General features: G+C 46.5%; 1 protein-coding gene and 1 long non-coding RNA gene across 3 annotated transcripts in view; one reads left to right on the top strand and one right to left on the bottom strand.

Moving 5' to 3' along the window:
- Window positions 1-15,052, bottom strand: part of LOC140394929 (ADAMTS-like protein 5) — a 235,106-nt gene that overhangs the window by 147,886 nt on the left and 72,168 nt on the right. Inside the window, exons 1-2 of one of the 2 annotated variants that reach the window (XM_072482127.1) lie at window positions 9,177-9,805; window positions 8,753-8,825 (exon numbers count right to left, since the gene is read on the bottom strand). In XM_072482127.1, the coding sequence (XP_072338228.1) occupies window positions 8,753-8,825; window positions 9,177-9,196 (93 nt within the window). In that variant the 5' untranslated portion in view covers window positions 9,197-9,805. Of the gene's footprint in view, window positions 1-8,752; window positions 8,826-9,176; window positions 9,806-15,052 lie in introns of those variants that run through there. The other variant, XM_072482128.1, reaches the window with a different exon arrangement.
- The window catches only part of LOC140394930 (uncharacterized), a 279,350-nt gene continuing 272,288 nt past the window's right edge, over window positions 7,991-15,052 (top strand). The window contains exons 1-2 of the long non-coding RNA XR_011936074.1: window positions 7,991-8,087; window positions 13,889-13,981. This is a non-coding gene — a long non-coding RNA (uncharacterized lncRNA). The remainder of the gene's footprint in view (window positions 8,088-13,888; window positions 13,982-15,052) is intronic.

The raw sequence follows: 15,052 nt of genomic DNA, 5'->3' as shown, positions 1-15,052 counted from the left end.
ATTATCTCCTGACTTGTGTCTTGTAGGTGGTGGACAGGCTTTGAGGGCACAGGAGGTGAGTTACTCGCTGTAGAGTTCCTAGTCTTTGACCTGCTCTGGTCATTGCCTGGCACTTGTGTGGCACGAATGTAACTTGCCACTTGTCAGCCCAAGCCTGGATCTTGTCCAGGTCTTGTTGCATTTGAACATGGACTGCTTCATTAACTGAGGAGTCACGAATGGTGCTGAACATTGTGCAGTCATCTGCGAACATCTCCACTTCTGACCTGGTTTAGCACAGTGGGCTAAACAGTTGGCTTGTAATGTAGAACAAGGCCAGCAGCGCGGGTTCAATTCCCGTACCAGCCTCCCCGAACAGGCGCCGGAATGTGGCGACTAGGGGCTTTTCACAGTAACTTCATTGAAGCCCACGTGTGACAATAAGCGATTATTATTATAAGTTCATTAGATATACGAGCAGAATTAGGCCATTTGGCCCATCGAGTCTGCTCCGCCATTCGATCCTGGCTGATCTCATCCTGGCCTTAACTCCACCGTCCTGTGCATTCTCCATCTTATGATGGAAGGGAGGTCATTGATGATGCAGCTGAAGATGGTTGGGCCTAAGACACTTGCCTGAGGGACTCCTGCAGGGATGTCCTGGAATTGAGATGATTGACCTCCAACCACCACAACCATTTTCCTTTGTGCCAGGTATGACTCCAACCAGCGGAGAGTTTCCCCCCTGATTCCCATATACTCCAGTTTTGCTTTTATTTTATTTTTAAAACAAATTTAGAGTACCCAATTATTTTTTTCCATTTAACGGGCAATTTAGTGCAGCCAATCCACCTAACCTGAACATTTTTGGGTTGTGGGAGTGAAACCTACACAGACACGGGGAGAATGTGCAAACTCCACACGGACAGTGACCCGGGGTTGGGATCGAACCCGGGTCCTCAGTGCCATAGGCAGCAGTGCTAACCACTGTGCCATCGTGCCACCCCTTTGCTCATATGGTTTACTCTATTTGAACACTTCCCAATACCCCTCAAGAATGATTAGTTATAAACAATGTTTGAATGGACAGTCACTCTTTTGAAAGTGATAAAGGAGTGAAAAAGAAATGGTACAGAGATGTAAGTAATTATTAATTCTCCAGTTCCACCCCCTGAGAAAGTAGGGGAAGATAAAAGACTAACTGGATGAACTTTGAGACAGAGAGCATGACAACCATTCTGGCACAGCGGGTTGTGAAAAACAGCTGAAGAAAAGACTACATCAGCCTTTCAGAATAGGTGAGATATGTGAGCGAAAGGCAGGGAGAATCAAATATTTGGGATTAGGGGGAGCACGAGAGATTGAGACGGTTGCTAGTGCAAAAGATGAACATCAATGCAGATTGGTTGGGCCAAAAAACCTGCTTTCTCTTTCAATTTGTATGAATGATGTGGAGCTGCCGGCGTTGGACTGTGGTGGGCACAGTCCTACAACACCAGGTTAAAGTCCAACAGGTTTGTTTTGAATCACTAGCTTTCGGAGCACTGCTCCTTCCTCAGGTGAATGAAGAGGTGGGTTCAGAAACACATATATAGACAAAGTCAATGATGCAAGATGATAACTTTGAATGTGAGTCTTTGCAGGTAATTAAGTCTTTACAGGTCCAGATGGAACGACTGTGGAGAGGGATAACCCCAGAGGTGTGAATTGTTTCAAGCCAGGACAGTTGGTAGGATTTCACAAGCCCAGGCCAGATTGTGGGGGGTGAATGTAATGCGACATGAATCCCAGGTCCCGGTTGAGGCCGTACTCATATGTGCGGAACTTGGCTATCAGTTTCTGCTCAGCGATTCTGCATTGAATGCCCTTAACTGCTGATGTGTTCCCCGACTGGAATATTTATGTAGTCTTTCTTGTGTAAGTTTTGATAGTGAATTATGAAAGCTATATGGTTCTGTCGAGCATCAGGATCACACCTGATGTTGTGGTTCCTTCATATCCAATATGAACTTGCCATCAAGTATTAAACTATTCCTCCCATCCGCCTCCCGCATGCCCCCTCACACTCTCCATAGCTTAGCGATGGTCAGCTCAATCAAAACAGCCCAAATATTGCCCTGGTTAAGTCAGATCTACGTCAGCACTGGCTGGATACCAAACCAAAGGCTCCTGTGCTCCATATGGCTGAGTAGCACATTCATCTTACTAGTGGCAAACCTTAGGCAGTGGTTTTCCCACGGACATTTACCACAGCATGAAATTGATATTAAGGAGTCGCCGCCTTACATCTGGGAGCCAATTCCAGAAAATGGAAAGCATTGCACGCATCAACATTCCAGTATGGAAGTTCAAACTTCGTCCCCCACAGCACAGCACTGAACGGAGACGACACATTGCCATCTGTAAATAACTCCAAAAATGGTACATTCCGGAAAAGCTCATGGTAAACTATGTGGCATAACAATAACTTACTAAGTATACTTGGGGCTACACAGCTGTAGTGAGCTGAATAAATGACATCTCCGTGGGGAAGGCAAAATTATTATTGAGAAACTGCCATGTCCATAATCTGCGGATTTTTTCATGCAGTGCTGTGCTTATGGCAACAGACACATTGGGCAAGTGTAGAAATTCGCAAGACGTGTTGTGAAATATCATGCTCCCAGCTATTGGCTCATCTCCCCTCAATGGGCTACAACTTTTTATTGCATTATGACTACAGGAGCCTCTTTAGATAAACACTCAACCATCATAACTGTGAGCTGGCTCTTTGCCCCGGTCTAAAACAATGCAAACATGAATAAGTCAATGTTTTTAAAAAAGTGCCATGCTAATGAAGTTCACTCTGAGCCTTTCAATGCACACCGTCTGATCCAAACAGTTTGGCACGTTGCAGGAGACTCCCCCTTGGCTATTTGCTTTTAAAGTGTTGATCCTCACACACGCATAAGTGGAAGCTACAGAGTCTACCTGTGGAAACATGTTGTTCACACCTTCCATCTGATCTATTTCCCAGTTTAAAAACACATTTGAATGGTGAAGGTTCACAGGAGAGCTATGAGGCCAATGCATTGTGTCAGGAGTCTGAGCTACGTGAAGAGATGCTCGATTCAATTTTACTTCGGGTCACAGTGCTTCACACAAAAGGGATTCGCACAAATTCATGTTTGAGCCTTGACCATAAGTTCCAGAAGAAAACATGACTCGAGATGGTGGCAAAGCGGAGGAAGATCCTTAAATGAACACAGACTTCTACACGGAGATGGGAGCCGAGAACACAGGATGATTCTCTCCTTGCTGATTTGGGCACACAGTCCAATTCTGCAAACACCTCTTGCTGCTGCCCGAGTTTCTTGTTTAGCTAGCTCAGCACACATTAGAAATCAAAACTGCAACGTTTCTAATTAATGTGGCTCGGTTGGTCACTGGATAGACAGGATTTCAACTCCCTCAACACCTATTCACTTAAACAGAGTTAAAATTGGACCCCGTTAATAATATCGTGCACACCCCTGTCTGCATCAACGGGGCCAAGGTGGAGATGGTTGACAGCTTCAAATTCCTAGGTGTGCATATCACCAACAATCTGTCCTGGTCCACACACGTCGATGCTACGACCAAGAAAGCACAACAGCACCTATGCTTCCTCAGGAAAGTAAGGAAATTCGGCATGTCCACATTGACTCTTACCAACTTCTACAGATGCACCAGAGAAAGCATCCTATCGGGCTGCATCACAGCCTGGTATGGCAACTGCTCGGCCCAGGACCGAAAGAAACTTCAGAGAATCGTGAACACAGTCCAGTCCATCGTGCACACCTGCCTCCCATCCATTGACTCTATCTACACCTCCCGCTGTCTTGGGAAAGCGGGCAGCATAATCAAAGACCCCTCCCACCCGGGTTATTCTCTCTTCCAGCCTCTTGCATCGGAAAGGAGATACAAAAGTCTGAGAACACGCACTAACAGATTCAAAAACAGAGAGCAGGATTTTCTGTACCCAACGCCGATATCAGCGATCGGGCGGAGAATCCATTCCGACGCCCAAATCAGGGTCGGTGCCGGTTTGACCCCGGTTTGTGAGTCTCCGCCCCTCCAAAATGGTGTCGTCGCGTCGCGTGATGCACGCCATTGCAACGGCGTTGCCGAGTCATCGGCCGACCCTCCCGCGATGCTCCGATGGGCCAAGTTACTGACCGCGCGGTTGACGTGTGGTCAGAGCGGTCGGGAACCCGGCGTGGCGGCTGCAGACTGGGTGCAGCACCGCCACACTTGACCGGGATCTATGCCGCTGGCCGGGGGGGGGGGGGGGGGGGGGGGGGGAACTGGTGAGGGGTGTCCTGTGGGGTCACAGATGAGGGGTCGGGTCCACGCACAGCCGACGCCATGTTGTACGGCGTGACCGCTGTAACATATGCGGCCACGAACCTGGCCATTCTCCGGCCGTTTTCGGCGCGGGAGCCGGGAGTTTCACCCGGCGCCGCTGCTAGATCCTCACCGGTCCTGGAATCGGTGAGGGTTCGGCACCAATTTTGACGTCGGAAAACGGCCGCAAATTCTCTGTTTCAGCCGGTACTTAGCCGCTGAAACGGAGAATCCAGCCCAGCTTCTTCCCAGTTACCAGACTCCTGAATGGTCCTCCTGAACTGATCTCTCCAGACATCTTCTCCACTGAGCAACACTACACTCTGTATACTTCACCCGATGCCTGTGTCTATTTACATTGTGCATTTGTGTACATCATAGAATTTATCATAGAATTTACAGTGTAGAAGGAGGCCATTCGGCCCATCGAGTCTGCACCGGCTCCTGGAAAGAGCACCCCACCCAAGGTCAACACCTCCACCCTGTCCCAATAACACCCCCAACACTAAGGGCAATTTTGGACACTAAGGGCAATTTATCATGGCCAATCCACCTAACCCGCACATCTTTGGACTGTTGAGGTTGGACTGTACATCCTGTGTTCTTTTTTCCACGTATGGAATGACCTGTTTGGACTGTACGCAGAACAATATTTTTCACTGCACCTCGGTAACACGTGACAAAATTCAAATCAAAATCATAAATCAGCATACAAGTATGCCGACTGGCATCTTTTACCACTGGGACATACTATAGAGACGGGAGCACTACAATGGGCGCTACCAACACATTGTCACTCTGAAAGCACTAGAACTGGAGAATATATTGCCTCAGCTTTCTTTCGAACTTTAACCTGATCCCTTGTCCACTGAAGGGACTGAGGTTCTTGACATGTTCTGAGAGTTTTATTATGTGGCTGTGATTGTTAGCAGGTGATTAATGTGAGGCAAAGGAAAACAAGGCCACCTTAAAGGAATACCACTTCTGTTACAACTACACAAAAGTTAAGTTGCCTATCATATCAGGCTGCATCACAGCTTGGTAAGGCAATTGCTCGGCCCAAGAACACAAGAAACTTCAGAGAGTCGTGAACACAGCCCAGTCCATCACACGAACCTGCCTCCCATCCATTGACTCCATCTCCACCTCCCGCTGCCTGGGAAAAACGGGCAGCATAATCAAAGACCCCTCCCACCCAGCTTACTCACTCTTCCAACTTCTTCCATCGGGCAGGAGATACAAAAGTCTGAGAACACGCACAAACAGACTCAAAAACAGCTTCTTCCCCGCTGTTACCAGACTCCTAAACGAGCCTCTTATGAACTGACCTGATTAACATTACACTCCTGTATGCTTCATCCGATGCCGGTGTTATGTAATTACATTGTGTACCTTGTGTTGCCCTATTATGTATTTCTTTTCTTTTCATATACTTAATGATCTGCTCGCAGAAAAATACTTTTCACTGTACCTCGGTACACGTGACAATAAACAAAATCCAATATCGTAGTCGGATCCATATTCCCACATACGAGTCTTACACAGTTGCCTTTATTGATTCAAGAGACTCTTAACTACAGATTGCAGCCAATTGCCCAAGACTCACAGGTCAGGAGCTGGCAGTCCTGCACAGGTCTCAGTGCAATATAAGACTGCGCAATACTCTGCAGACACTTACTGCCTAGGCTCGGTAAGTACTCTTAATGAAGATCAAAACGTAATTAACAATTAAGAATTCAACATATATTTATTGGTATAAGTAATAATGAGAATCCATTTTGCAAGTCTCCTCCCTTGACACAAGCCAGATCTATTGCCAGGGTTGACACACAACCTTCAATCAGGAGCTACTCTCTGGCAGGCTGCCAACCAGCAAAAAAGCCACTTGCATTCATCAAGCTCATTTAACGAAATAATAATTGCCCAAAGCACTTCACAGCAGCTTAATCAGACAAACATTGACACCAAATCAAAGAAGGAGACATTGATCAAAGCGGTTTGACTTCAGCAAGGGTCTTAAAGGTGGAGAGAGAGGCAATGAGGTTCAAAGAAGGAATTGCATATCTTGGGGCCTGGGCATCTGAAGAAATGGTGACCATTGCTGGGGTGAAGAAAACTGGGGATGCACGAGAATCAAGAATTGGAGAGTACAGAGGTCTCAGAGGGTTGTAGGGCGAGAGGAGGCTAAGAGATAGGGGAAAGATCTGAACATAGGATGGGGTGCTTAAATTTGAGGTTTTGGTGGATGCGCTCTAATTTAGTCAGCAAGCATGAAAGGTGATTGTTTTTAAATGTATTCTGGCATGGAATGTGGGTCTCACATTGACAAGACCAATATTTGTTGCCCTCATCCTTAAGTAGTTTGCGAGGCAATCACGCTGGTCAGAAGTCACATGGAGGCCAGACCAGATAAGGATGGCAGATTTCCATCCCTAAAAGACATGAGTGAACCAGATGGGGTTTTATGATAATCGACAACAGTTTCATGGTCCACTATTACCGAGACTAGCTTCCGGATTTTATTAATTGAATTCAAGTTCCACCAGTTGCTGTGGTGGGATTTGAACCCATGTGGCCCACGCAGAGAATTAGCCTGGGCTTCTGGGTTACAAGCCCAGTGACAATACCCTATCTACATTCCTTCACTTCACAACCTAATTCTCGTACCGGCTGAGGTCATTCATGAAGGCCTTTATTGGTGTGGTGATCCTCAAGTTAAACCCAGTCAGCTCTCTCTTCTTCTCAACCCCCCCCCCCCCCCTCCCCAAAAGGGGGCAGCAGCCTCTGGTTATCTGGGACTATGGAGACTTGAGTTTATACCTGTATGTTGGACAGGCGATCCTTGTGATATTAGGAAGGAATCTTCAGGCCCTTATTTATAACGATGCCGTAAATGTAGCTACAAGATTCAGCATTCAGCTGGTTCTTATTATTTTAATATTGGGGAACAATTTAAAAAGTTACTCATTTTATTCAAAATATCATCTGATCATTAAAAAAATCCTATTTAACAGGAACACAATTAGTTTGGTTGAGTTGTTGAGCAATACATGGGGCCAGCCAGGTTTGATTTCCACTCTGTGCTGTCAACTGATTTCAGCCAGGGTAGGCAGGGTTATATTGAGAGATGTATATCCCGTAGGGGATTTACAGTCACATAAATGCAAGTAGTTGATAGCTGCAAAGCCTTGTGTGTCACTGTGACTGCACATTGTCCTTATACTGTTTTAGGTTAAACCAATTAAACAGACTGAGGGATAAATCAAAAGAGCAGCCCCTTAAAGTTATATTGCATCAAACAAAAACAAATCACAAAGGAAACTTTAAAAATTAAACCAAAATATGTCCAAAGGGGGCGATGGAACACCCCAGTCCCTGTGGTACCCATCGGGCATGGAAGGCCTCAATGGTGCCAGCGGACACCACGTGCTCCCTCTCCAGGCACATCTAGCTGTGAATATTGCCATGGCTGAGGGGCAGACAATTGGGCTGGGCAACTCCCTCCATCGCCCGCTGCCTGGACTTGTTTATGGCAAGCTTGGCCAGGCCCAACATCAGGTTCACCTTGTCTTTGTAAATGTATCTTGTTAGGAACCTCCCTTTTCCGAAACAATAAAAAGACAACCTCAGAATGAAGGAACTGAAAGCAGTAGTCAATTTAACCATTAGAAGATGCCTTCTGATCTCACTAACAGTTTCACTTCAAAAGACAGCAACAAAACAGGAGAAAGAGGAAATGGCAGGTAAAATCCTAAATTAACAGTCACACATTAATTACTGGTGAATGATTTTGCTGGAATTATTGTCTCTGTGTGTGGATCTATGTGCTTGTGTATTTATTGCTGTGTGTCTGAGTGTGTGGATGTCTGTGTGTGTGTGCAGATATGCGTGTGTGTGTCTGTGTGGATGTGTGTGTCTGTGTGGATGTGTGTGTCTATATGTGTGTGGATCGGTATGTGTCTGTGTGTGGATGGATGCCTGTGTGTGGATATCTGTGTGTGTATGTGGATGCCTGTGTGTGTGTCAGTGTACGTGTGTGTGCATATGTGTGTGTGTGCGGATGTGTCTGTGTATGTGTGGGGATGGATGTGTGTGTATGTGGATGTCTGTGTGTGCAGGTGATGTGTCTGTCTGTGTGTGTGGATGTCTGTGTGTATGTGGATGTGTGTGTCTGTCTGTGTGTCTGTCTGTGTGTGTGGGTGTGTGTGTGTCTGTGTGTGTGTCCGTCTGTGTGTGTATGTGTCTGTGTGTGTGTCTGTCTGTGTGTGTGTCTGTGTTTGTGTGTATGTGTCTGTGTGTGTGTGTGTGTGTCTGTGTGCCTGGCTGTGCGTGTGTGTGTGTATGTGTGTGTCTGTGTGTAGTGTATATTAGTGTATATGACACTGATTCAGTCTATCCTGTTACGTACCTGAGCACTGCAGAGGGCTGCAAACCCCAGCACCAACCCAGCCAGCAACCAGGATTTCCAGCAGTACCATCTCCTAAAGAGAGTGTGTGGGGTGGGTAGGGGGAGAGAGAGACACAGACATTAAAAAGGCAAATAGAGAGAAGGACCTCAGAATTCCCCCTCCCAGAAAACAACAATACCCGAAACATTTGCACTGATCACAATAAACTGCCTCCTCCATCAAATGATAACCATAAGACAGGACATCGTCCCAGCATCAGTAACGAAGTAAGCAGCTCCATTCAAAGTTTAAATGTTCAACAACACCAACACGCGATGATCCAATTTTTAAAAAATGTCTAAAAGGGCGCAGGCACTATTTTATTCCACCTTCAGGGAGTGGACTCTGAGATAGAGCCAGTGTCAATGATTGTACTGCACATACCAGGGGCACAGGCGGAGCATTATTGATCCCACTCGTCTGCGCTTCAATGTGAGAGCTTATCTGGGGCTGTCATCTCGTAGCTTCATCTTGAGCCAAATCTTCACAATCGATCGCCTGCAACATTGGCAATACCCAAACTGGAAGAAAAGGTGTCCCGGGTTGCAGCCTTCAGCTGCTGTCCAGGGCGATGATTATTCACTCCTAGTAAAAGTGCAGGCAGCAGAATTCAGTCGCGTCCTTTCTGGTTTGAAGCTTTGCGTAATTTAGCGTGGTCGTTTATTCAATCTTCTCTCCCCCACCGGCTATCTCTTCTCAATATTTAACTACCTCTCCTCAGATAGGACTCATTTTCCTGCAAGTTTCATCCTTCACAATGTTTTCCCCCCCTCCCCTTTGAAATACAAACACGTGTTTCACTGGCCACTTGTACTCATTCTTTTAACTACCACACACACACAGGTAGGTGATCCTTTGCTGCACTCATTTGGGTGAAAGATTCCACGCGTCGGTCTGGAAGTTGAAAAGTTTAGGATCAGCCCAAAGTTTTTGAAACTACTCGCAGCTGAAACAATCCACTAGAAGTGAAGAGAATTCTTTTTTCCGGGTCTCTCATGTATGTTTCAGTGCTTGTTAAATAGCAAGGGCCAGTCTCAGAGAACTGAACTACATATTCATGAACTGGGCGTGTTTTCTTTTGCTTAAAGGGACAGGATCTCTCCTTCAGAATCGTTTCTGTATCCATGTACCGTGTGCTGGGGGAACAGCGATTTCCCAGCTGTGATCCAGTGGTCCTGAATTGTTTTGGGGACCAAGGTTCTGGTGGGGAGTTAAATTCAATTAATAACCTGGAATGGATAAACTAGGTGGCGCAGTTGTTAGCACTGTTGCCTCACGGCGCCTGGGGTCCCGGGTTCGATTTGCGCCTTGGGTCACAGTCTGTGCGGAGTCTGCACGTTCTCCCCGTGTCTGCGTGGGTTTCCTCCGGGTGCTCCGGTTTCCTCCCACAAGTCCCGAAAGATATGCTTGTTATGTAATTTGGACATTCTAAATTCTCCCTCTGTGTACCCGAACAGGCGCTGGAGTGTGGCGACTGGGGGATTTTCACAGTACCTTCATTGCAGTGTTATAATAATAATAATCTTTTATTGTCAAAAGTATGAAAAGCCCCTAGTCGCCACATTCCCAGTAAGCTGGTATGGGAATTGAACCCGTGCTGCTGGCCTTGTTCTTCATTACAAACCATCTGTCTAGCCCACTGAGCTAAACCAGCCGACTTGTGACACAAATAAAGATTGTTATTATTATTATTATTACAGCCCCAAAGATGTGCAGGTTGGCCGTGGATTGGCCTTGATGAATAGGTGGGGGGTGTTGGCCAGGGTAGAGTGCTCTTTCGGAGGGTCGGTGCAGCCTCGATAGGCCGAATGGCCTCCTTCTGCCCTGCAGGGATTCTATAGTCTCAGCCATGGTGACCTTGAAACCATTGACAAACCTCATCAGGTTCAAGGATGGTCAGGGATGGGCAACAAATGCTTGACTTGCCAATGACATCCACATCCCAGGAAAGAATAAATAAAACTCACTCCCCAGGGCGGGATTTTCCGTCTCACCACCTCGGCGTGTTTGCTGCCAGCGGAGGCTGCCGGCGGGATATTCTTGTCTGTCCCGCTGCCGGGGAACGTGCCACAGGGGTCTTGTCTTCGGCAAGACTGGAAGATTCTGCCAGTGGGAAGTCCCAGAAACCCTGCCCCTCGCTACTGACTCCATCCCTCCCATCTTGCCCCCGCAACGGTCTGAGGACGAGGCAGATTGTTTACAACCTTGGTGCCAACCGGGATGAACTTCCGACTGCATATCAGCAACATCACAATGCCACGAATATTCATCGGCGTAATATTGTCCGATTCTACTCCTGCCTCTGTAGCTGGAACCTCAGATTCAGATGTGACTACTCCAATGCTGACCTGCCACATTCTTTTACTCGGGTGGAGGGGGAATAAGGAGGAGGTGGGGGGGGGGGGGTTGTGTGTTCCTTGGTTGCATTTCCCTGACAATCCAGGATGTTACCGCTTGTTTCTTATATTTAGAGTACCCAGTTATTTTTTTCCAATTAAGGAGAAATTTAGCGTGACCAATCCGCCTACCCTGCACATCTTTGGATTGTGGGGACTAAGACCCACATAGACACAGGGAGAATGTGCAAACTCCACACAGGCAGTGACCCGGGGCTGGGATCGAACCCGGGTCCTCGGCATTGTAGGCAGCAGTGCTAACCACTGCGCCACCGTGCCACCCAGACGTTAAAGCTTTTAAAGCAGTGATGGAAAACCTAGGCTTGTGAATGGACCACATGAGTGGCCCTACTTCATCTCAATGGGCCGCAGGATTGAAATGGGACTGGTTTAGCACACTGGGCTAAAGAGCTGGCTTTTAAGGCAGGCCAGCAGCACGGTTCAATTCCCGTACCAGTCTCCCCGAACAGGCACTGGAATGTGGTGACTAGGGGCTTTTCACAGTAACTTCATTTGAAGCCTACTTGTGGCAATAAGTGATTTTCATTTTTTCAAATGGGGCTTGTTCACTAACCCTGACCCCATGAATAAGATTAAAAACATTTAATGCACGCTGAATATTTCATGACGAGTTATAGAAAATGCTTAATCATTTATATATTAATACAGCTATCATCAACTTAAAATGGTGGAAACAAAATAAATATTTACACTTTGGACGCAGAAGGAGCGCACGGCTCTCACAGTCAGTGTGGTGAGCAATCAGCACACACCTCACTTCACTCCCCCTCGCTTTACGTGCAAATCACTTCAGTCAAACCGGGAAGAAAGAAACTACACAGAAGGAAATCAGCGGATTGTGGCAATGCTGCGTGTGGGCAACGGTCAAGGAAGTGCCTGGTGGGCTACATTCAGTACCTAGACGGGTCGCACGTGGCCCCTGGGCCTGCCCACCTCTGGTATACATTGCACTGGGGCAGCTTACGTTGAGCATTCATCCAAGGATTCCATTTCCCTTAAATGTTGAGACAAAATCTAATTTCCATGCACCTTCTTTCTTCATCCTTCATTACGCTTCAATTGTTTCCTGAAATGTTTAAAATCAGAGTTTGGAATTGGTGCCCTGAATCCCAATATATATATATATTAAAAAAATCCTGACCACCCATTCCACTGAATTAGAAATTCCCGTTTTCTTTCCAATAGTTAATTTTTCCCTCTCTGCAAGATAATTGAGTGTCGCTCCGCAGTCGCTGGTTGCCCCTTGGTGATTTGGCCATCCACCTCTTCCTCCTGGGTGAGTTCAGGGTGTGGGTGTTGGCAGGATATTCAACCATAGAAAAAGTGAATGGGTGAGGAAGAGCTTCGAGACAACCCAGGTTTTCAGCTCATGCAACACCGACACCATTCCAGCAGGGGTCAGTCAAGAGCTTACAAGGGACCAGTTTGTTCTCTCCCTCACCCCTGGTGTCAGCTGTGATCCCCTAACCACTGCCCCAAGCTGGGGTCACCAACTCATGGCCTTCTAACCATCAAATATCATTGTCATTGTTTTGATCGGCCAACAACTCATCTGTAACCACATTATGAAAGCAAATTTTTTTTAACTGCCGATGTTGCGAAGCAAACACATTCTTACCTCGCTACACATTATACTCACTTTGCATAAGAAGTTACACACAATCCCTTTGTACAGAACATGTTGCATAAATCCTGCTGTTATAACAGACAATAATTGAACATTTACAGTGGCAGTTTAGCAGCTTTTTAGTACATAATATAAACAATACAGGTTCCTCAGGATTGACTCAGAGAATGATGCTCAAACATACTCCTACACTCTAATGTCCTACAATATTGTAACGTGCTGTGCCATGGGTTGATAGGATTTGGAATCAACCGTGAAAGAAATAATTTTATACAGACATGCACTTTCATAGCACCATTTACAACCTTAAAGCATCCTGAAGCACTTTACAGGCACTTTGAACTGTGGTCCAAGTTGTAATGTAGGAAATGGAGTAGACAATTTGTGCACAGCACGTTCCCACAAACAGAAATACGATAAATGACCAGACAATCTGTTCTTTTTCAGTTATGTTGGTTGAGTGAAGATGCTGCAGATATTGGTTGGGACACTTGGCAAGAATCCTTGCTATCCCATTCCCTTCCCGCACCCAGCGGGGCACTAAGTCAGACTTTCATTTCCCATAGCTAGTAATTCCCATGTCTGCGTGGGTTTCCTCATCATGCAGTGTTAATGTAAGCCTACTTGTGACAATAATAAAGATTATTATTATACTAATTCCTGGAACAGGTCATTTGGCTGTATACCTTGAGGGGGCGCCATTCCATATCAAGCATGGTTGACCAGAAGTCTCTCCCACTCTTACCGCCAGCCATTGGCGTGTGTGGAAGGTTTTTTGCAGGTTGCTAGTCAGCCTGTTTGGCCGCGTTATGAACCGCATTTGGCCATCAAGTTCTGGAGTGGGACCTGAACCCGGAGATTCTGGCTCAGAGGCAGGAACGGTACCCACCGCAGCACAAGACCTCCGTGTCATCCCACACAGAACTTATAATTAAGAAAGATGTTCGATGCACTTTCATTTTAATGATGATGTTTCATTTAACTGTCAACTTCATTTTTCACTTATTTTTAAAAATAAATTTACAGCACCCAATTTTCTTTTCCCAATTAAGGGGCAATTCAGTGTGGCCAATTCACCTAGCAGGTGCATCTTTTTTGCGGGTGAGACCCACGCAGACACGGGGAGAATGTGCAAACTCCACACGGTCAGTGACCCAGCTTATACTATGTTACATCTGAGCTGCTTGTCTGTGTCCTGCTCACTGGCTGCCGTTCCTGTGAAGAGTCCCTTTGACTTCCTGTTTTATCTATAATATACATCTCTGGTGCTCCCTCTAGTGGTTACTTTGTTGTGGTGTATTCACATTAACCCCTTGTGTATATACAGTGATACATATCACTACAGGGAGGGGGTGAACCAGTTAGAGTTCTACTTCAAATTGTGGTACAGAGATGGGTGACTTTCTGCTATTGCAGCCCATTCACACAAACCTTTCTTGCTCATAAAAACAAGATGTGGGTGGGCGGCACCGTAGCCCAGTGGTTAGCACTGTTGCGTCACAGCATCAGGGACCCGGGTTCGATTCACGGCTTGGGTGACTGTCTGTGCAGAGTCTGCACGTTTGCCCTGTGTCTGAGTGGGTTTTCTTGCGGTTTCCTCCCACAGTCCAACGATGTGCAGGTTAGGTGGATTGGTCACACTAAGTTGCCCCGTAGTGTCCTGAAGTTAGGTGGGCTGCTGGGTTACAGGGATGGGGTGGAGGTGTGGGCTTGGGTGGGCTGCTCTTTCAGGGGCCGTATAGATCCGTTGGGCCGAATGGCCTCCTTCTGCACTGTAAATTCTCTGATTCTAAGATGGGTTGAATGACTGAATAGCCACTGGAGTCCATAGACTGGTGTCAAATCTGAAAGTCTGCTTGCCACACACACAGACACACACACACACGCACACAGGCAATGTGGTGGGGGTGCGAGCGTGGGGGTCACAGGGCACCTGGGGGTGGGGGGGTGGGGACGACAGAGGAAAGGGATATCAAAGATAGCCATTCAAGAAAGAGGAGGATGAGAAGTTGAAGTAAATGTAAGAGGAGTAATGTCCTGAAAAAATTGAGAAGCAGTGAAGTTTGTTGTGGCTTCAATAAACCTAAAAATAAACCAATCAGCGCAACCTTTTGCGGAACATGTTAAAAATTGATATCATTGTGAAAACATTTCTATTTTGGAAAGCTTCAGTCATATAAAATTCTGGAAGTAATTGCACAATAGAAACTTTTTTC

Source organism: Scyliorhinus torazame, chromosome 18, assembly GCF_047496885.1.
Source record: "Scyliorhinus torazame isolate Kashiwa2021f chromosome 18, sScyTor2.1, whole genome shotgun sequence".
NCBI classification, from domain to species: Eukaryota; Metazoa; Chordata; class Chondrichthyes; order Carcharhiniformes; family Scyliorhinidae; genus Scyliorhinus; species Scyliorhinus torazame.
Note: the sequence above shows the minus strand (reverse complement) of the source record. Positions and strands in the feature narration are given on the sequence as shown.